This window comes from Lepidochelys olivacea (genome assembly GCF_965140295.1).
Source record: "Lepidochelys olivacea isolate rLepOli2 genome assembly, chromosome: 3".
Lineage (NCBI taxonomy): Eukaryota > Metazoa > Chordata > Testudines > Cheloniidae > Lepidochelys > Lepidochelys olivacea.
In genome coordinates, this window is record NC_140413.1 from 64,916,671 (window position 1) to 64,939,395 (window position 22,725).

Below are 22,725 nucleotides of genomic sequence, written 5' to 3' on the forward strand. Positions count from 1 at the left end.
TTTATTCTACACTGTTGAAGGCAAGAAAGAGGGAGCACTAAGGGCTTGTGACTTATGTATATCCAGTGCAAAGGAACTGGCCTAGGGAGAGATCCTCAGCTGGTATAGATTGTCATTGCTCCACTGAAGTCCTGCCCCCTACTGCTTGTCTTCATTTTTGCTGGTATTTAATCTCCACCCACACTGATGCTGGTGTGAAGCAACTTGTCATCCCGACTCACTATGCACAGCAGGATCAAGGCCTCTGTGATGCTTATAAAAGTTTTAAAGGAAAACATAGTTTCAAATTATGAATGAAGCTTGACACATTTTTAAAGGACAGGTTCTATATTCACAAGATTTAGCTATATTTTGCAGCTCTGCCAGACCATATGTTAACATTTGTAAAATGCATAGAAATCCTCAGATGTAACGTAATAGAAAAGGACATTTTACAATTAAATTAAAACCAATTTTATACATGCTCACACTTCAAACACTGTTTTTATCTAGATTTATTCGAAGGTAACAGTCAATTAACTGTTGAAAGACAGCACAATATGGAAAAGGGAACCGACAAAAGCATGTTAAGGTATGTCTACACTGCAATAAAACATTTGCTGCTAACCCGTGTCAGCTGACTCAAGCTCGCAGAGCTCAAGGTGTAGGGCTATCCAACAGCAGTGTCACATCCAGGCTTTGGTTTGAGACCGGATGTCTACACTGAACTTCTATAGCTTCGCAGCCTGTGACAGATGACAGGCCAGCCACAGGTGTTTTATTGCAGTGTAGACATACGCTGTGTGTTTAACCCCAAAATGCTTGTCTGTGGAATCACTCTATTTATTTTAAACCAGAATTGAAACGCTTTATTTTATCTTGCAACTAAGGGCTTGTAGGTATTGTGCAAAAAAATATTATTTTTTTTGTTGATTGTATGAGGTCTTCTGATGTGCACCCTTTATAAACTTGAAAAATAAGCAACATTTTTATTTTGGACACATATAAATGTGGAATTTAAAAGATGACATTAGATTTACCATTAATTGTGAATGATCACAAGGATGTTGTGACAAGTAGTGGTGTGCAAAAATAACCTGCTCACATGAAGATTGCCGTATTTTTATAAAGCATTATAATGAGTTTTAAAAAGGCAACAACTGAACTCATCAGGATTCAAGTACACCAGTGCCTATGAAAAGAGATTTAAAAAATGCTGAAAGATTTAAAAGAAAAAAAATTAGACAACTTGTCTATTATATAAACAGTTACAAGCTGAATAATGCATCACTTATCATCACAATGAATACTCGTAAGGGGACATTATTGACATTTCTCCCCTTCTTCTGAATACTGGCAAATAAACTTATTTTCAGACAAGAACACTTCTGATACATTTATACATTACTGTATGTGGGCTGATGTTTTCTGGGTCCAAATAACTTAATAATTGCAGGAAAGATAACTCAACCAGAAATGCTTGTTTTTGGCAGCTCACAACCCTCACCTTTTTGGTAACTGGGACGAAGACCGGGTTTAAAAACAAAAAAAGATTCCTGAAGAGCATGGCTTTGTGAGGCTGCACATTTGGCCTAATGCTACCTCTGCTGTCTCCTCTCCCATATACTTCCCCAGGAATCCTTTCAAGCTGAACACACTAGAAGCAGGACATTTCACTGTGATATTCTACAAGGTTTTCTGAGAGTGATAAACTAGCCAGGAGGGGTTTGATTTATATTTATTTATAGTGCCCCACTTCATGTAGATTTTTTCTTCTGCATTGCTGATAAATCAAGTTAATGATTTGCCTACACCTGCCATCTCAGTACCTCATTTGCCATTAGAAGTATATTAACTATTTATGTCCCTAATACCATATTATGTACGAGAAACTGACACAATGACAGATTTTAAACATACAAAGCATAAATACTCTCTGGAACAGATTGCTCTATTGATGCAAAATCACAACAGGGGGCATTGAAATAGGAGGAAAGTGGCCTTACAATCACAGTGTAGCAATCTGTCATTTCAATGTTTTCTCTCCTAGATTGGCCTAATCATATTCTGGAAAGCAGAGACCAGCATACAACAGAGCACAACAAAAATGGAAAAAAATTAGTGAAAAATTAATTTTATTCAGAAGAGAAAAATCAAAATACAGACAAATTGTCATGGAAGTACACAATATAGTCCCAGAATATATATGTGAAAAATTCCACACTTCTGCTTTTATTTGAGTAGTCAAATCTAAAATGAGGAAAAGTAGGATGGGGCCTAACCTAATTGCTGAGTGGTCTTAACCCCCACTGATATCCCATATCTCACAGGAGATGCTCAGCATTTTGCAGTATGTGTTAGAACAATATTATTGGCAAACATGTAAAGGAAGTGCTGACTTCTCCTGGAATCTCAGTGTTTTAAAAGAAGCTCTTTGTAACAAGAATCTCTCCCTCTAAACCCATTCCTCTTAAAGAGTTGTCCTTTGACAAGCTCACAGCTTTCTTATTTCTTAATTGTTTGCATTGTAGTTGTTGCTGTGTTGGTCCCAGGATATTAAAGAGAGAGACGGTGGGTGAGGTAAGCTCAAAAGCTGTCTCTTTCAGCAACAGAAGTTGGCCCAATAAAAGATATTACCTCACCCATCTTGTCTCTCTTATTTCTTAATTGTTTAAGAAAAAAAAAAACAGCCTGTACAAACAGAATTTCTTCCACTATTTTCAGTAGAAATGCTTCTCCCAGGCAACTTCAGGACATAAGAATAGTGAGACTGGATCAGACCCAGGGTCCAGCTAATCCAGTATTCTGTCTCCAAAAGCGGACAGCACCAGATGCTTCAGAGGAAGGCACAAAACAGAATAGACAAAAGTGGGCTAATCTGCATCCTATATTTGGTCTCCTCGTAATCCTGATACTTAGAGATTAGTTTAAAACCTGAATCATGGTGTTTAATAACTCTAACCCAAATGTATGGTAGCATAAACTAGTATAACTCTGGATCATCTAGTTATCCATATAAATGCATGACCCATTTTTGAATCATACTAAATTTTTGGCCCCAATGGTATTCTGTGCCAATCTTGAGGACACATAAGAAAATAGATTAAGGTTACAAAATAGGCAGGGTTCTGAATGTGTGTTAATACAGGGCTCAGATATACAATACAAAAGGGATCCGCAATATTAATTTTCTCATACAGTTCAGCCATATCCTTATCTTAGGCAAACTACAGGGTGGGCTGCTGAATTATGGTAGTAGTGATGCTTATGCAGAGATGAATAGCTCATCTTTCCCTCCGCTGCCCACACATATATACAAATCTGCTATGACACTCTCTCTGCACAATGGAGACCAAAATGATTACTGACAACTAAAGAATGAGAGGTCCACTCCAAAAATGGAAACAGTGCAAGATTATTTGTTCCACATGGAATGCATTTGGTGGTATCAGTCCAATTACAAGTGTCTACAACACAGAAACTGCCACCAACTCCAATCAGCACTAACTCGCTTGTCAACTTTTGTTGACAGTCTCATAAGAGAAAGTACTGAATGGGCCATAAAGACTGAACTACTCCATAGATATGGTCCCTCCAAGCCAGGATTGAGGCACCTAGGAAAGCCTAGAAAGGGCTGCGTGGGGAAGTTTATGTTGTAACAACCTGAGATGCACGTGCTTTGCAAACAGAGGATTTCTGTCTCCAGGATTCTCAATTTAGCAACCTCTATGAGGCCTATATCCAGACACCCTTCTTTTTGTAGTTGCAAGATCATTTCTTTTAAGTAATCATAAAACTTTTTGTTTGTGAACTTTAACCAATGCATTATCAATTTAATTCAGTTTTACATAAGGTGCAGGCATGTAAATACCACTTTTTCTCTTGATTAGGGAGTAGGATTTAATATGGAAATAATGTATATTCTACATACATAAGGTTGCTGGAAAACAACAGTTTACATATTACAGTTCTAGTTGTTTGATTACCTCTGCCAACTCAAAAAAGTGAGAAAAGTGGTAAAAGTTGCATATATATTTCTTAGCTGGAATTCACTATATTAAATATTTTATACCCTCTCCTGGCTGCCAGTTCTTCATTTTCCACATAAAATACATAAGTTACTATCAGCCACTGCTCCATCTAGATAATTGATTTCTTCTCCCCTGATGATTAAGAGGTCATCATTAAGGTCACCCCAGCAGTCAGACATAAGTCATTGTCAGAACACCAGTCTTGTAATGTATGCCTGTCTGAACCAACTTTCTCTGTCATTGGCTTTGCTGTTTCAAAATCAAAAATCCAACAAATATCAAAGCTAAAATAATAATTAAATATTATCTTCACGTTTTGTACCCTCAGTGACTTGTGCTGGAAAGTCACCCTAATGAAAACGATCCTTCTATTTCTGTATTTTATTTGAAGGTTAACTTGAGAATAATTTTCAGTTAGCATGTCTGGATTCTTCACATCTTCAAAAAGGCAACCTGTAAAAGAGAACAAAACAAAAAACAATTGTTAGCTTCAGCATGGCGAGAAAAAGCATAAAGGATTCCTGCCATTCAAAGAAACGTTGCACTTATCACTTCACAGAAAAATGCATTTACCCAAAGCTGTGCAGTACTTTTCCCAAAGAAGTGATTGTTAAATGCTGAAGATAGTTTTAATATGTTTATTCTACTTTTCTGTTTATGCCCTTAATGTTCTCAAACTCACTTTTCAATGCTTGCTGCTGAATTAAATCAACTGTAGGATTTTTCACAGTTGCAACAAGGATTAGCAAGATTCTCTGGTCTGTATTTCTGTGAGGGAAAGTCATGTATACATGTTTTTGTCCTTGCATCAGAAATACAGTTTGTTTCTAAATAACAAAAGTAAAAGGTGTTCATCTTTTCTAATTTAAGAAGACATCTGACAGTATTCTGAAACTGGTTTCGATTTTAATCCCTGATATACTCCCCATTTTGCCCAAAATATTAGCTTGTTTTAAGAACGTTGTCTCTATCTGCTATGAAATCCTGACCTCAGAGTTAATGGAAAAACTCATTCTGATTTCAAAGTGAATAAGAAATAGTCCAAGACACATCTGTGATGCTGCATAAAAAGGAAGATAACTAATTACACTAATACAGTCACCACTGTTATAAAGTTGCAATAAATCTTGTACAAGTATGACATGTAAGGTATCAATAGAAAAGTTATAGACTGCTAAGTATTATTATCCTGTTTAAATCCATGTATCATCTTTGTATATGAAGTTATGAATATTGGCTAAGACTTTGTATCTCAAACATGTTGTTTTCTTGGGTGGCACCCCAAGACAGCTTTGCATCGAGACGAGGCAGCCTGCTTGATGGCCCATTAAGGACAATCAGCTCACCCAGTGTGCCCCTCCTGAAGACGTTTTAGAACGCATTGAGGCAATGGCTACCCCGTGATTCAGCAAGGCACATAAGGACATGTGATTTAAGACTCCATCTTTTGCCAGTAACTTTCCATACGCTTGGGCTAAAAGTATAAAAGGAGACTGTGACATCACTTCTTTGTCTTCAATTCTGCCCCATATCTTTGGAGATGATTTCTAACAAAAGGAAGCTTTGGATAATGGACTGATGACACCCAATCTATTTGAGTGAACCAGAGAGAATTACTATAAGATAGCAGATTTAACATCACTGCTATTATCCTGACCTGCAAACTCTGAAATAACTGTAACGTACACGTTTCCTTTAACCAATTAATAACTCTTATTTTCTTTTTGTATTAATAAACCTTTAGTTTTTAGTTACTAAAGGATTGGCTACATGTGTGGTATTTGGTAAAATCTATCTATCTATAAGTATATATATTGACCTGGGGGAGTGGCTGATCCTTGGGATTAGAAGAACCTTATATACGATGAATCTGTTTTTCAGTAACCTCTCATCATAAAGATCAGATGTCTGGGTGGTGATACGGGCTGGGCTATGTAAGGGGACTGTATTTTGGCTTCTTGTTACCCAGTGTGGTGATGCAGGAGCTCACTTTTGTTACTGGTGTGGTGAACTCTAATGTTAGAATGACCATCAGTTTTAGGGTCCACACACCACGCGCACCGCATCATTTTTTTTTTTTTTTTTTACAGAAAAATCCTGGAAGGAGGAAAACTACATGACAAACACTGCATGGAAAATGATCCACCTTCTTCCCTTTAGTGTGCAGGGCTAATGGCAATATAGAAGGGACAGGGAGTGTGACCTGCCAAATACAAAAAGCCCAAGGATTTGTGGGAGTAAATGGGCCGATCCTATTGGCTATTGGTTCATCTCTATGAGGTGGCTTTCCCTCCATGTTCTTTTCAGCCTTCCTCAGAACTGGCAACCTATACTAGAACACATTTAGGATGTGACTTTAAACAACTGGGAACAAATTATGAGCAAAGTGGACCTCCAGAGTAAGCAAAACAGCTAACTATTAAACTGGGGAAGCTTAATACTATGCTGATCAAAAAGGTAGTTCAGAAAACGCATTAAAGCCACTTTGGAAAGATGAAAAAGCCAATAGGGCATTTAGCATATTGCTGAAAACACCCAGTGAACAGAACTGATGCCTCATAGAAACACAGCAAGAAGAAGAGTCATTAGACACATGACCTTTTTGAGTCATTAGACCTTTTTCCTCCATGCTCCTTGCAACTCCAGTGGATCAACTACACAAGCAATTACAGCTCTAGTAAAGCTCAATATCATCTTGGGTTTGTAAACTATTAGACTATATGTATGTGGATGTCATGCTGATCTTTAATCCCCAGACTGTTTGATACTGTATTTAAAGAATGTACTAAATATGATGAACTGGCAGGGATTGAATATAGAGCTGCACAGAATAAAAGATTTCTTTCTGATCAGATGGCCAAAGGAATACTCAAAAGACACTCAAATGTTTGCTTTGAATTGAGAAATATATGCCAGGAGCCAGTTATTCATGGAGATGTTGCCTGGACAAGATGCAGATGGTTTGCTCCTCCCACTTCCTAGTCTAGCTTGATCTTATGCCAGTGCAAACTGAGCACAAATGTGATGAATCAGATAGGATTGCCTACATGCAAAAGTTGTTTCGCTTTAACTTTACAGTTGTAGTTAAATGAGAAAGAACTTAAGTACATTTCCCCCAGTGAAGTGATAATGAATAGGGGTTGTTTTGGAATGCCATTTACACCTGTGTATTTTACTGGTATGAAACATATAGGTATTAGAAATCCTGTGTCCCTAACCTTTAAAAGCACACACTCCCCTTTATTTATGCAGCATTCTCTCACTTTGGAGGGAGTAAAAAGTAGGAGTAGTTTGAAAGTTTGTGATCCCCATGATTATATACTGAAACTCAGCTTTTGACTGAGTTGTTTTTGTGTTTTGATGAAATAAGCATGTAGCTTAATCTCTGCTTCCTAAAGCTGATTGTCTCAAAAAAAGAACCACTTGTCCTTTTCTTAGCAAAGAGGAGAATTCTCTCCAACTCCATCTTCTTTATCTCCCTCAATTCAGACAGCCCTTTTGCCCCCACTGCTTGTAACTTTGGCATCATTTTTCACCTTTAACTTTTCTCTTACTCCTGTATCTACTGTCAGTTCCACAGAATTGCCTACGTACTCTGAACACACAGATCTTGTGTTTTGTTTGAATACATTGCTCATCTAGCTTGAGCCTTGCCTCTGCTCATCTAACACCAGACATCCTCTCTATCTGTTCTGTCCAGAATGGTAATACTGTGCAAAGAGATTTCTCTCCAGCGGCTTCTGCCTTCTGGAACAGCCTTCTTTTATCTCTCTGGCTCACTGAGTCTCCATTGCTTTTCAAACTTCTTCTACAAATAACGGCTTTTCTCCCTCACCTATTCCTCGTAATTTTTTTGTCTGACCTATGATCAAATCCTTAATTTATTCATTATGGAATGCCTTTACAACACTGTGTTCTGGTGTTCTTACTAGACACTCTGTTATATTCTTTAACTCTGTGAAACACTTCGAGATTACAGCTTGTATGAAAAACACGTGCCAAATAAAATGTTATCAGAAAGTTTCAAGAAGGTCTAAAATTAAACTGCATGGACATCTATTTCTTCCTGAGCAAACCAGTATTGCTAACACTGTCTTTAACTATACGTACATCTAAAAAACGTCTATTAGCACCCAATTGTTATAATTTTTTTAAAAGTACGAACAATATTAAAGGTCCAAAATTACCCCTGTCATTCCCAACTAACACCCAATCTCTTATAAAAATTAAGGCAAAAGTTTCAAAAACTTGACAAAACAATTTGTCTGGCACTAGGGTTACCATACATCCAGGTTTTCCCAGACATTACTTTTTTTTTTTTTTTTTTTTTTTTTGAGGCTCCGTCCTCTGTCCGGACAAATTTATCAAACAACAGGAAATATCCACAATTTTTGCAGAGCAGACGCTGCAACTCCGAAAGAGTCGCGATTGGTCCACTTCCTGATTGGTCGACAGCTGCTGGATCCTGCCCACCCAGGCTCCATTCCCAGCCCTGGGGAGGGGGTCCCACAGGAAGGCACTGACTGACTGCTGTCGCTGCATTCCAGACTTGCATCTGCCGGCATGATAGAGAGTGATACTGCCCCCAACTTCAAGTGAGTACCCCTGTTGCAGGTACCTCCTCCAGCTTCCCCAACTGTACCCTCCCTCCAGATCCCCCACCCCAGAAGTGTTCTCTTTTTGGGAACCTGAAATATGGTAAACCTATCTTGCGTTGTACGCTGAATTTGGTTACAGTTCTGGCAGACCACAGGAGGAATCAAGTCCCAGGGGTGTAAGATCTCTAGTGCAGATAGAGATATTAACCTCAGGAACCAATAGTGAGATCAGCCCAGTGGCTCATAACTGCAAGGGAATATGGAGAAAGGGCTTTGTACTTCATGACTAACCATGTTGAGCTGTGCCCAGAAATAAAGAGGATGCCAAAGCAGGTCATAAAACACTGGTACTATGGGCTCATAGCTATTTGTCCCACTGAGTGATGAGTGTTGGGCTTTTTCAGTGCTAAGCTCAAATAGAGAACATTGCAGTAATGTGGCCTGGGGGTTACAAAGGCAATGATTGCTGTGATGAGGTCTGCATTTCAGAAAGAAATGGTCACAAACAATAGGACTTCAATGACAAGGCACTACCTGCCACCAAGATTGGAACAACAGCATCAGTCGATGGAATATGATCATGAAATTGCAACCAGATTGCTGGCGGTCTGGCACATAGAACTAACATAAGTGGACTTACTATTCAGTTAATTTCTTCCTACCTATCACCATCATTTCCCCATTTTATCTGGATTCATCTTAACCCAGTTTATTCCAATCCATTTGTCACAGTCGCTGGAAGAGTAAAAAAAAATGGCAGCTTCCAGTTGTAATGACAATCATAGAATCATAGAATATCAGGGTTGGAAGAAACCTCAGGAGGTCATCTAGTCCAACCCCCTGCTCAAAAGCAGGACCCATCCACACTTAAATCATCCCAGCCAGGGCTTTGTCAAGCCTGACCTTAAAAACTTTTAAGGAAGGAGATTCCACCACCTCCCTAGGCAACGCATTCCAGTGTTTCACCACCCTCCTAGTGAAAAAGTTTTTCCTAATATCCAACCTAAACCTCCCCCACTGCAACTTGAGACCATTACTCCTTGTCCTGTCCTCTTCCACCACTGAGAATAGTCTAGAACCATCCTCTCTGGAACTACCTCTCAGGTAGTTGAAAGCAGCTATCAAATCCCCCCTCATTCTTCTCTTCCGCAGACTAAACAATCCCAGTTCCCTCAGCCTCTCCTCATAACTCATGTGTTCCAGACCCCTAATCATTTTTGTTGCCCTTCGCTGGACTCTCTCCAATTTATCCACATCCTTCTTGTAGTGTGGGGCCCAAAACTGGACACAGTACTCCAGATGAGGCCTCACCAATGTCGAATAGAGGGGGACGATCACGTCCCTCGATCTGCTTGCTATGCCCCTACTTATACATCCCAAAATGCCATTGGCCTTCTTGGCAACAAGGGCACACTGCTGACTCATATCCAGCTTCTCGTCCACTGTCACCCCAGGTCCTTTTCCGCAGAACTGCTGCCTAGCCATTTGGTCCCTAGTCTGTAGCTGTGCATTGGGTTCTTCTGTCCTATGTGCAGGACCCTGCACTTATCCTTATTGAACCTCATCAGATTTCTTTTGGCCCAATCCTCCAACTTGTCTAGGTCCCTCTGTATCCTATCCCTGCCCTCCAGCGTATCTACCACTCCTCCCAGTTTAGTATCATCCGCAAATTTGCTGAGAGTGCAATCCACACCATCCTCCAGATCATTTATGAAGATATTGAACAAAACCGGCCACAGGACCAACCCTTGGGGCACTCCACTTGACACCGGCTGCCAACTAGACACGGAGCCATTGATCACTACCCGTTGAGCCCGACAATCTAGCCAACTTTCTACCCACCTTATAGTGCATTCATCCAGCCCATACTTCTTTAACTTGCTGACAAGAATACTGTGGGAGACCATGTCAAAAGCTTTGCTAAAGTCAAGATACAATACATCCACTGCTTTCCCTTCATCCACAGAACCAGTAATCTCATCATAGAAGGCAATTAGATTAGTCAGGCATGACCTTCCCTTGGTGAATCCACGCTGACTGTTCCTGATCACTTTCCTCTCATGTAAGTGCTTCAGGATTGATTCTTTGAGGACCTGCTCCATGATTTTTGAGATGAGATTTTTGAGATCATGAGATACTGACTCTTGGTAGATACAAAATAAGCCACCTTTCTTAACTTTCTGAGAATTTGTGTCAACATTTCTGCCATTTTACCATTTACAATAAATACAAGCTGGTATGATTTGTCTTTTGCGTGTACGTATGTACGTACGTATATGGCTGTGCTGCGCTGCATATGCATCTGTAAAGAACCTGAAAATGGAGCGTTTGTATTCATTCAGGTTTCAAAGTAACAGCCGTGTTAGTCTGTATTTGCAAAAAGAAAAGGAGTACTTGTGGCACCTTAGAGACTAACCAATTTATTTGAGCATAAGCTTTTGTGAGCTACAGCTCACTTCATTGGATGCAGCAAGTGAGCTGTACCTCACGAAAGCTTATGCTCAAATAAATTGGTTAGTCTCTAAGGTGCCACAAGTACTCCTTTTCTTTTTGTATTCATTCATTATCTGAAGTTGTTACCAGCTTCTTGTACTGTGAAAACTAGCAAGACGGAATGCTGAGACTTTACTCAATATTGTGAAATAGAATAAAATTATAATATTTTGAAACAAATAGTAGATTAAAGCAATTTTTCTTGGCACAAGTAAGGATACATAGAATACAAAATCAGCATTTAAAAGTTGGCTAATATAAACCAGACTGAGTTTCTTGAAAAGGACTCAGTACACTGTACTATCTGCAACAACAAAAAAATTCTCGTGCAAACTGTTCAGAAAACTAATTATCTTGACAACTTAGTTTGTAGATCACAGTTGTTTTGTATGGTACTTCTCTTTCACAGCATTCTTCTTAGCGTATGTGCAACATGTCTCAGGTGGCATATGACCAGGATTCATTACTGAATTTTGTCCACTGGTGGGATCATTAGCTTCCCCGGCCCGGCCTGGGTACTGACAGGGACTGCGTGAAATACCATGTTTGCAGGCTTTGGCAAGATTATCTGTGGTGATCCCTGATGAGGCTAATAGTTTGTGTGGCTCAGAAAGGCAATAGGATGATAGATGGGGCAAAAACTCCCACAAACCCACATATCTCTAGTCAAAGAGTTAGAAGAAAACTGCAACATTAACTTTTTTGATACTTTAACCCTGCTAAGGTACATGAGTACATCTACAATGTGATACAGACATATAAGATACAATACCTCCTGTCATTGAACAAATAGAGGTTGGATATTATTAGTTTTTTCCAGCTTACTATTATTGCATTTTATAGGCTTTCCCTTGAACCAATAGAATTTAATAAATTTTAATCTTTAATTTGTATGTATTCTATATAACGTATTGTATTTAAAATATTGTCGGTAATTGTTAGCTATTTTTATGATTTCCCGGTGTTATTACTCTTTTGTTGTTGGAGACATCAAATATTCTGATGATCTACTGTGGGTTTTTTTCATTCAGTTTGGTAATATTGTAAATGCAGTCATAAAGCATTCTTTTGTAAATTTTACTTTTTATTACACAGCAGGGAAATATAACCGCACAAAAACCACTCTCTCTACAGGGAAGTATTTAAATGCATATAATCTTCTCCAAGGAATAAAATGGTCAAATTAAATAAACACATCAACTGTAATGATATTACCGGTACTACGTACTGAAAGATAGAAGGATCCTGCATTGATACAAGAGAAAAATCTATCTCAAGTTTTGTATTGAAATAATTGTTGCTTCTGACCTTCCCTTTTTCTGCTAGATCTCTAGAGTGAACTCATGGCCCCACTGAAGTCAGTAGGAGTTTTGCATTTAACTTCAATGGAACCAGGTTTTCACCACTAGTCTGGTTGTCTGTGACTTTTCCATTAAGATTATTGATTAAGTTGCTGTCTCTGTTCATATGGATAGCTAAATCAGGAGCAAAGGTGGAAGGTATACTGGGTTTCCTGGCCATTTGAGAGTGGGAGTCAGTAGTTTAGAGGATTAATATCTTCCATTGTTAGTATTTTCCAGGCTTTGTGGAAATCCTACAACTGTTGAAAGTTTTTCCAACAGAACAAGATTTTTTTAATTGGAAAATGCTGGTTTGACAGAATCGAAATGTTCCATGGGAGCATGTCGATAGGATGAAACTTTTGAAAGAAACCCATTATGCAGACAGCTTTCCTTGGGCAGTCGTCTTCTTGGGCAACCAGGTTGGTGGTGGTCCAGCTATCTGCCTGGAATATTTAAAAAATTTCTATTCCATTGAAAAATTTGCATTTTCAACTTTTTATTCTGATGCAAAACATTTTTTTAATGCAAAGTTTTCCACAGGACAAAAATTTCAGTTTCTGCACAGCTCTCCCATGTAATAAAGCCCATAGACATGTGGAGCTTTCCAATGTGGTCCTATTGTAATGGTTGCAGACAGCAAGTGGATACTGAGCAGCTGAAATGTTGGCAGATTTTTCCATTATAGCCAAGAAGTGTCATAGTCTTGGCTTATTCGTTGTCTATATTCAGGTTATGATTGATGCAAATCCTTTACAATTTTAAGACAAATCCCCTAGATGTGTCTGAAGACACCAAGTATTCTGCATCGTCTTAATTAAGGTCTAAATCCTATCTGATTCATCACAACATTTGTGCTCAGTTTGCACTGGCATAAGATCAAGGTAGACCAGGAAGTGGGAGGAGCAAACCATCTGAATCTTGTCCAGGAAACATCTCCATGAATAACTGGCTCCTGGCATATACTCTCAATTAATGTTCTGGAAATACATTTGCAAAAACAAAATGAAAATGACTTTGAAGGAATATTATTTAACTGCTAAACCTCAACATATGCCCGCCTCATTCTGTCTCCAGTGAATGCAGGGCCCAATAAAAAGGCAGCTGCCTTTATCAGACTAAAGTGCTAGTAGGCAGTTATTTATTACCTCAGTATCTATGAAACTCCTTCCTTGGGGTCTGCACCTTGGCACCGGGGGAAGGCTTGTGTGTTTCAGTGACCCAGAAAACTATGCTACGGAAGTTTTAACTCTTCACAGGACCACCCAAGACGGACAGGTCAAAGGGTAGGGACCAGTGGAAAAGCAGTCCATGATCATCCAGGAAGGGGTTGAGCAATAGCAGCCAACCTATCCTTGTAAAAAAGATGAGTTATAGAAACACAACGTAGCAGCCATTCTGGCAAACAGCATGACAGACAGGGATGACAAAGCCTTGCTCATGCCCTAAGCAACATCTGATGGCTTGGGAAAGATTCAGATCTGTGAAACTGCTTTTTGGAAGTGCACAGACATTTCTAGATTTGAACATTAACCATTTGAAAGAAGTGGGGCATATTTAGTACTAGGACAGTGAGAATAATGTAGTAATCAAGCACATGCCTATGTTAATAATGGGATTACTTTTCTCAGGACAGCCTCCTGATAGCATGCAGAGCTCTGATCCGAGCTACACCAGCTACAGGGCTGCTCTAAATTGTGCTCTGACTATCCACTCTCCAGGCTCTGGGGAGAATACCAGCAAGTTACGTTTGGCTTTGCTATGTCCCCACGTTCCCCTATGCCAGATCGGAGACAAGCAGATGATAGGAGTGCCCTGAAGTTCACTTTTCACCTCTGATGAATCACAGACAGAAATTACAACATCTGAGGAGAACTGCTCCAGGTTTATGCTCAGATTGGGAAGTTTCATGGCATACTTTGAACATAATGAACGATGATCCAGGCCCTAAGTATGTATCGGAATATGAATAAAAGTTCTTTTCATAATTACTTTATCCCTGGCACTTACTTCTGCCCTAAGCAAACTGTAGAAGGATCAGCTTGCGCTCGTAGGGCCTGATCCACCAAGGATGACAGGATCATGCCCTTAGCATGGTAAAGCCAATCTAATTGCTTTACTTCTAACAACAAACAGAATTTCAAATACAAAAATATTACCTGAGGGATAAGATACCATGAAAACCTTCATGAAACAATCTTACAAAACCACTAAAAAGCGTGGCTATTAAAAGGACACTGCCAGTTTCAAATGAGTTCCAAACACTGGACCTTATAAAAATATAGTTTTACAAAACCTAGGACTAACAGAAGAGTGTCCATGATCATCATCATTTTTTCATTCCAATGGACTTTAACAAACCAATCTATTTCCTCGAAGCGTCAGGAAACTAAACATTATAGCATTGTGCTAGTGCAGGGAAACACAGACGTGAAACCAAATAGAAACAGACGTGATGGGACTGAATTGCCCTGATGGGTTACAAGAGGAGGGAAGGAAAACCCAGATCATTTGGAGTTAGGAGCAAGGCTTTATGATATTGTTCCATCATTCCCCCTCTCACGGTGGCTCAGCTGGTGCTCCAGATGTTGGAGGGAAAGGAACCCTCTGTGAGATCCTCCATCCACCCAGCCTCATGGGAATTTGAGAAGTTAATGCTGACCCTATCAGTATTCATTTACATGGGTCCATCTGTTACACTGTAAGCAATTTGACAGCAGCACCTGGGGGAACCCAAGGGAAGTATATATTTGTCAGAGCCACACTGTCATGGAGCCCAAAGAGGGGTTGGAGGCAGTGCAGAGCCATGGAAAAGCTAGACCTCAGTAGATCTGCTGCCTAAGCAGCCAAATTCCCTGCTGCTTCTGCGAGAAGAATGAGGAGGGAAAACTCCACATCCCAGTGGGAAAGATATGAAGGGAATCCCACAAGTGCAAATTTGTGCTGTTTCCTGTTCCCTGGAGCAGGGATAAACTGTGTGAGAGACAATATGACCCAGTTACTGTAGTTCCATTGTCCAAACTGGGAGACAAGTAAAATGTAAACAACCCACCCAGTGGAAAATAAAATAGATTTCAGTGGTAATTTCAGCAAGAATTTTTTTTAAAGTATGATTTTCAACCTGATAGTGTCCCTTTAAAATTGAATGAAATAAGTCAGTCTATAACTAACATACATGCTTTCATTTTATCCCTCTTAACAGTGTTAATTTCTCAGTAGTATTGAGTTGCGATATAACAGAGGTAAATATGAAACAGAGAGCAATCCCTCTGAAGTTCCAGGCTGCGCTTTTTGCTGACATAATAGCAGTATGCCAAAGCAAGACCAAGCTTTAGAAGGAAGTCTAAGAGCAGCCAAAAGAATAGACAAAAGGTCAATCTCTACTGGCTTTTATTTTACATCAAGACAAAAGTCCTTTCAGCATATTGGAAAATATTGCTTAAAAATGTAAATGTTTTAAGGGAAGGAGAAAAGTGATTTTTTAAAATCCAAATTTAAACGGCTACAAACCCTAACAATTTTTATTTTGTCTCATTCCCAACCCCCATCATTGGCCTCTTCCCATTTTCTTTCCAGAGCAGCCATTATTCCTGGTAGCATGTGTTATGTAGAGAGGCACAGATAGAACAGTAGTATTTACTTTTGTTAGACTTAAATACAAACCATGGATATAGATGAAACTTGGTGCTAATGCTGCATTGTAATTACTGATCTAAATCCAACCAGAATAATTAAAAAAAAAAATCCACAGAATTTAGGATTTTCCTTCTCAAGACCAGATGCTGTTTGCTTTATACTGTTATGAAGTGCAAGCCTCAGCTAATCATGCAAACTTAAGCAGCACTTATTTTCTACAGCAAATGATTTAAACTGCTGTAGAAAAAATGTTTGCCTGAGGGCACAAGTGTGGGGGCAGTCTGAAAAGACACGTTTAACGAAGGCTCTGTTGAGTCCCAGCAGTTCCAAGCCAAGTAACTTGTGCTTTGCATTCTTGTGCAACCTTTTGTTTTAGTTTTCTCATGGGACAGATACCAAAGCAGAAACTTATCTCCTTTATGAGGGCTGTTTCAGAGAGGGGAAAGATGGCAGCTGTGCTTCTGCTGTGGTATTTAACTCTGGTCTTAATGTCATTTAAATATGCAATGAAGAAAAGAATGAAAGCCCTGAACAAGAGACTAGACATGGTTCAATCTTTTTAAAAGAAATGGACAAAAGGAAGAAAGATTCTGAAAATTCAATTCATGGATTTAGTGTGGAGATCCTGGGCCAAATTAATGGAGTCGTGTCTGTCAGAGCTCCTTTGTGGTCTCAGGCCGCTAGCTGTAACCTATCTTGAAGTGGGAACCCATGCTCCTCTCCCTCCAGACCAGGGATTTAGATGCCATTCCTCCTGCAATTCACTGTGATCACCTGAACAAGTCTAAGGCCATGTCTACGCTAGCACTTATGTCAGCAAAGCTTTTATTCCTCATGGTGTGAACCCCTCCCCCCAGCGACTTAAGTTTTGCCGGCATAAGCACTCATGTGCACAGTGCTATGTCAAAGGGAGACGGTCTCCCACCAACATAGCTACCACTGCTCATCGAGCTCTCTCCTGTTGGCATAATGCAGCTACATGAGTGCTCTTACAGTAGCACAGTGGTATTGGTATATCAGTGCCATTGTAAGCTTTAAGTGTAGACATGGCCTTAGTTTAGTTCAGCACCTGCCTCCTGTTCTCTTTCAGGGGCAATGACAGGGTTAACCAGTGACTAACCCACCTTCGTAAAGCAAACCATTCAGAACAAAAAGCTTTACAGAGAAAGCATATCATAAGAGAATAAACGGCTTACACACATTCTTATCTGGCCATACTGATCTACTACCTGATAGGTTTCAAAGTCCTTCAAACCCTTTCTGCAGGGTATGTGCCTCCTGTCCCAGTGCCCACTTCTGCAAGAGCTAAATTTAGCCCCACAAGTAGTGCAAGTTCTCTGTATTTCAGCCCAATAAGGAATATAAGACCCTTCATGGCGATATCCCAGAGAATGTGGACTATGCTGGTTATCACTGTTTTCTTTGTAAAACTAGATACCTGACCTTGCTGGGGCTGACAGACAGAATCTGTTAGTCTTATTTTTTTCTTGAAGGCTACCATTTAAAATACCACTCCTAAAATAAAACCCATGTGAGAGGGTTGTAGAACACTGCACATGTATAATAGTATCCTCAAACACCCCAGGATAAAGAACACAGCATTTTGACTGCCTCTTCCCTGGAATGCCAGTGGGGATAGTTTAATGGTCTAAGCATCAGGTGTGGAAACCACAGATTTAAATTCCAGTAGGATCAAATCAGCTCTCGCTCTCTCCTAGGTAGATTAACAGAGTACAATGGATGTTATGTGTGGGGGGGGGGGGGTCAGAGGAGAGGTCTAAAACCACTGTGCTATAAACTCTATACAGACATTAGAGATCCCATTCACTTTTTGTAAAAGATGGGGGCTTGCCCAGGCGTGCTGTGCAGTGTGCCATATGCTGCTTATTTGCATGACTGCTATTCTTGAGCCCAGATGTGGGTGCCCTTTGGTGGTTCCGTGTGCATGTACATTGTGAAGTATTCTGGGCTTCTTTGGATGAAAACTGCTATCTAAATGCAATTTATTGTCACTGTATTCACTGTCACTGTATTCTGCGCCATACCAAGGTAGCTCGTTGTGAGTGTCATTTTTATGGCGGAAAGGCCTTTCCTAAAATAAAGGTTTCCCCTAAAGATGACCAGATTCTGCATTCACTTGATCTCCTTTAGAAGTTTGTTCTGTGGTTGGATCCCCTTGACTGGGAATGCTTTATTCCCCATTCACACACACTTGTCTTGGACTTTATGATCTGCACTGTCCCAGAGGAGTGCAGGTGTCATGGTGGTTCAGAGATCTAAAGAACACCAAAAGTTGCACCATGGTAGAAGATTCTCTTCCTTTTGCTTTGCAGTTAGACAATGTCTGTAGTTCTAAGACTTCAAGTCCCCACTGCTTTGCTAATGGGATCATCACAGATCTGAGTGTAATGAGCTAATTCTCCCATAGGTAATGTACTTTCAAGAGATGCTTAGAGAAGATGCACCCTTAAACATAATGAAGTCAAATATAATTATACTAAAACTCCTTAAAAGACAAAAATCATCCAGCATGGACAACATAAAATAAACATTTAATATCTAAAAACTGCATTACTAAACTGCCTAATGAGCCATTCCTCATGCCACTGAAAGTTTTTAAATAGAGAATGATAAAAAATAACTTTAATAAAACTTAAATACCCATTACCAGAAGTCACATAGTGGATTCTGTCTCAAGAGTAAACATGTCTATTACCATTGTCTTTCCCTCTGTGAACAAACAAGGACAGAAGAAGAAAAGCACGAATTCATTCTCTCTTTGATATGGCTGGCTGATGTTGCAACAAGAGCTAAATTTGTCTGAGTTAAAATCTTTTTTGTTAAAAGTATAGTGTGTAGGATGGAAAAAGACATGAACGAGGCAGAAAGACAAGAAAGGAAAAGAACTGAATAATATTTTACAGAATCCTCATTTCTTAGTCTGGTTGTGAATTTGAGCAAAAGTTCTTTGGGTTTTCCTAAGAGAAAAGGAATTTAATCACTTTGCTTTACAACTCTGGAAATGAAGCGTTTGACTGGGAATGGGTGTTGGAGCAGGACATTCACATGTTTGAAGAGTTAGATTTGGGATGCTTTCATTTCAGAGGGATTGCTGGATGGGTGCAGTTACACTGAACACCCCAGGAATAATGCAAAAATCAGCAAGGATATAGTCAACTGTTTCAGTGGCTAATTTGACTACATTTCAAAAATATCCTGAGAGTATCCTGCACTACAATAGTCTGTTTGACTTGGAAAATCTGTTCCCTCTAGACCACCTATAATTAGCAATGGATGATGCACACTTGGAAGACAAATATAGACACCGCAAAGGTGATGCATCACAACCTGAAAATAATTAATGCTCATCCTAGTAATGCCAACTACACCAAGTGACTTTGGAACAGTTTACTAGGCCAATAATGTCACAAAGGAATGGGGAAATCATTTTTCATAGCCACAAAAATAGGTCACCATAAACATTATGAAACAAGAATATGAGTGAAAATAAAATAGATTTTGTGACAAGTTGTACTCACTATCACACAATATAAGACTTGCATGTGGATTTTCAAGGCACTCCAGCCATCCTGCTTCAAACATGAGACACATTCCAAAACAAAACAGATAATAAAGCAATTAAAGTGATTTTGCAGTTAAAAAAAACACACACATCATTCAGGAACTGAACAGCTCAAGTGGGCTGTGGGCTATGTAGAGACTGTTGCCTCTAGGTTACAGGTTCAAATCCAGTCCAACACACAAGCTACCCAAAGTCTTTACTATTTGTCCAGCAGTTTATTATCATGATTTGCATTAGAGTGGTGCCTACAGGCTGGACTTACATGTGAAGAACATTTGTAATCCCAGCCCAGCTCTTCAGGGATAGGTGCCCAAATCGCAAAACAACCACCGCCACAAACAACAGCCTTCTTAGCAGTCCCAACAAGAATTGAATGAATCCTGAGGTCTAAAACATTTGTTCACACTTATAGGTGGTCCCTTTCAGGTTAGCAATGAGTAAGGCCCTACCAAATCCACAGCCGTGAAAAATGCATCATGGACCGTGAAATCTGGTCTCCACCATGAAATCTGGTCTTTTGTGTACTTCTATCCTACACTATACAGATTTCACCAATGTTTCTCAAACTGGGGTCCCAAGCCAAAAGGGGGCCACAGGAGGGTCACAAGTTTATTGTAGGAGGGTCGCGGTATGGCCACCCTTACTTCTGCACTGCCTTCAGAGCTGGGTGGCCCGAGAGTGTTGGCTGCTGAGCAGGCGCCCAGCTCTGAAGGCAGCACCCCACCACCAGCAGCGCAGGAGTAAGGGTGGCAATACCACACCAGGCCACCCTTACTTCTGCACTGCTGCCTTCAGAGTTGGGCGGCCAGAGAGTGGCAGCTGCTGGGCCAGAGAGGGCCCACATCTGAAGGCAGTAGCACAGAAGTAAGGATGCCAATACCATACCATACCATACCTGCCTTCAGAGCAGGGCTCCTGGCCAGCAGCTACTGCTCTCTGGCCACCCAGTTCTGAAGGCAGTGCTGCTACCAGTAGCAGAGCAGAAGTAAGGATGGCAATACCATGACCCCGTGCCCCAATAACCTTGCAAACCCCACCACAAGCCCCTTTTGGGTCAGGACCCCACAGTTACAACCCTGTGAAATTTCAGATTTAAATATCTGAAATAATGAAATTTATTATTTTTAAAATCCCACGACCATAAAATTGACCAAAATGGACCGTGAATTTGGCAGGGCCCTAGCAATGAGGCTTAGTTAGCAGGTCAATGTATTGTTTACTTGAATACAGTTTCGCTGCATTCATTTTAAATGCTATTTAGAGTGAATTAGCACATTTAAAAAGCCCAGTTCTTAAAGTATCACAAGGCACAGGGAGTAAAAAGTTCTGGAGGTTCTGTGAACACCAAAACATTTCTGAGTTCATCCATATCTACTCACATTTTGTCCTTTTTTTAGGATCTTGCATAGCTCTGGAAATTCCAGCTACTCTCGCCAATTAGCGCCCTAGTTTCCTTTCCACACCAGGTTCTTTGATTTATTAGAATGATATTCTGATTGCTTATTGGATAAAAAATAAAAAGCCTCTAGTAAAACATTGCTCTGAAGAAGCCACCTTGACACCTTCACACACACACACACTGTCCCTCTCCCTCATGTTCTTTTTCCTCTTTTTAAATTTTTCATAGTTTGTTCTTTTTGCTGGCTTCCCAGCATTTCAATTTTCTCCAGCTTCAGGCGATCACAACAATTACATCTCACTATTCTGTGACCACTTCTTGAACTGATGTAATGCTAGAAATAGTATTACGCAGAACAAAGCTAATGTTTCTCTTTCACAACGTGGGATTTTCCAGGTTAGGGTTGCCAATTTTGGTTGGATGTATTCCTGGAGATGTCATCACAGGACATAATCTTTAATTCCTGGAGACAACAGGCCAATCCTGGAGGGTTGGCAACCCTATTCCAGGTTCATTTTTTAATCTTCCTTTTACAAAGCATTAATCACAGTCAATGATACTCAGTTTTTCCAGGTCTTCTTCCTCTTTCCATACTCACTCTTATTTACTGCTTTTAGTATCCAATTTATCACTCAAGGACAAGTTTATACTGAATAAATTGTACACTAGTGTCATAATTCCCTTGAGGTATCATTCTTCTGCTTGGATTATTAAACTACAAAACAGGGACTTTGTCAGAGAACTGCAATCATTATAGCTTGTTTGACTGACCTAAGACTTCAAAAAGTACCATGTAAAACACTTTCCTTAGAGAGGTCACTTACAAATGCACTATTAAAACATTATTTCACTGTATTAAACAATTGAACACATTTTTAAAAATTCAGTCATTGAAAACTATTGTATCAAAGATGTACAGGAACAAAAAATATAACAGAAATACAAACAAATGATTAACTAGATATTGACAAGCCTGTTACCTGGATATGGTATCAGATAAACTACAGTTAATTATAAACAATATGAATAAAAAACCACAAGCTATTAAAATCATCAAAATTATAGTAGCCATTTTTGTTTTGTAAACATGAAGAGCTGGCAGAAATTTAAAATTAATGTATATGAAATGTTTGCATGAAAAGCCATTCTCCTTAAAATAGCATTTTATTTCCCTTGTGAAAGAAATTAAAAGGTATCTTGTCTTCAAACTGTAAAAACAAACTTTTTTCTGAACTCTTCCTCTACAATCAGTTCCATGAACATCCGTACACTGGCACGGCAACGTTAGTGATTTCATGTTGAATGTCTATGTGCATACAGGTATTTTGCAAGTGTATATCAAAATACATATACTGCAAATATACACAAGTTAAACTGAACACACAAATTAGAACATGCTCTGGCCTTTCAGTCAATATATTCTATGATAATATAAAGGATAATTATTCCAAGAACCACGTTTATTATTTTAGTTTGCTAACTTTAAGGCCAAATTCTGCTACTCTTACTCACAGCGAGTAGTACCTTATCCTGCAATGTAGGAGTAGGTACTATAAAGTAAGGTACCACAATCGGTATGAGTAAGAAAGGATGGCAAAATCTGTCCGTTAAATATTTTCAAGTCGCATTAACTTGGTGTTCAGACACAAGTTACGCTTTTTAAAAT

At 39.5% G+C, this 22,725-nt stretch overlaps 1 protein-coding gene across 1 annotated transcript in view; it reads right to left on the reverse strand.

The window, feature by feature from the left end:
* Positions 1 to 2,125: 2,125 nt before the first annotated feature.
* UBE3D (ubiquitin protein ligase E3D) overlaps positions 2,126 to 22,725 on the reverse strand; it is a 109,246-nt gene continuing 88,646 nt past the window's right edge. Inside the window, exon 10 of the mRNA XM_084623441.1 lies at positions 2,126 to 4,463. Coding sequence (XP_084479567.1) covers positions 4,443 to 4,463 — 21 coding nt within the window. The 3' untranslated portion in view covers positions 2,126 to 4,442. The remainder of the gene's footprint in view (positions 4,464 to 22,725) is intronic.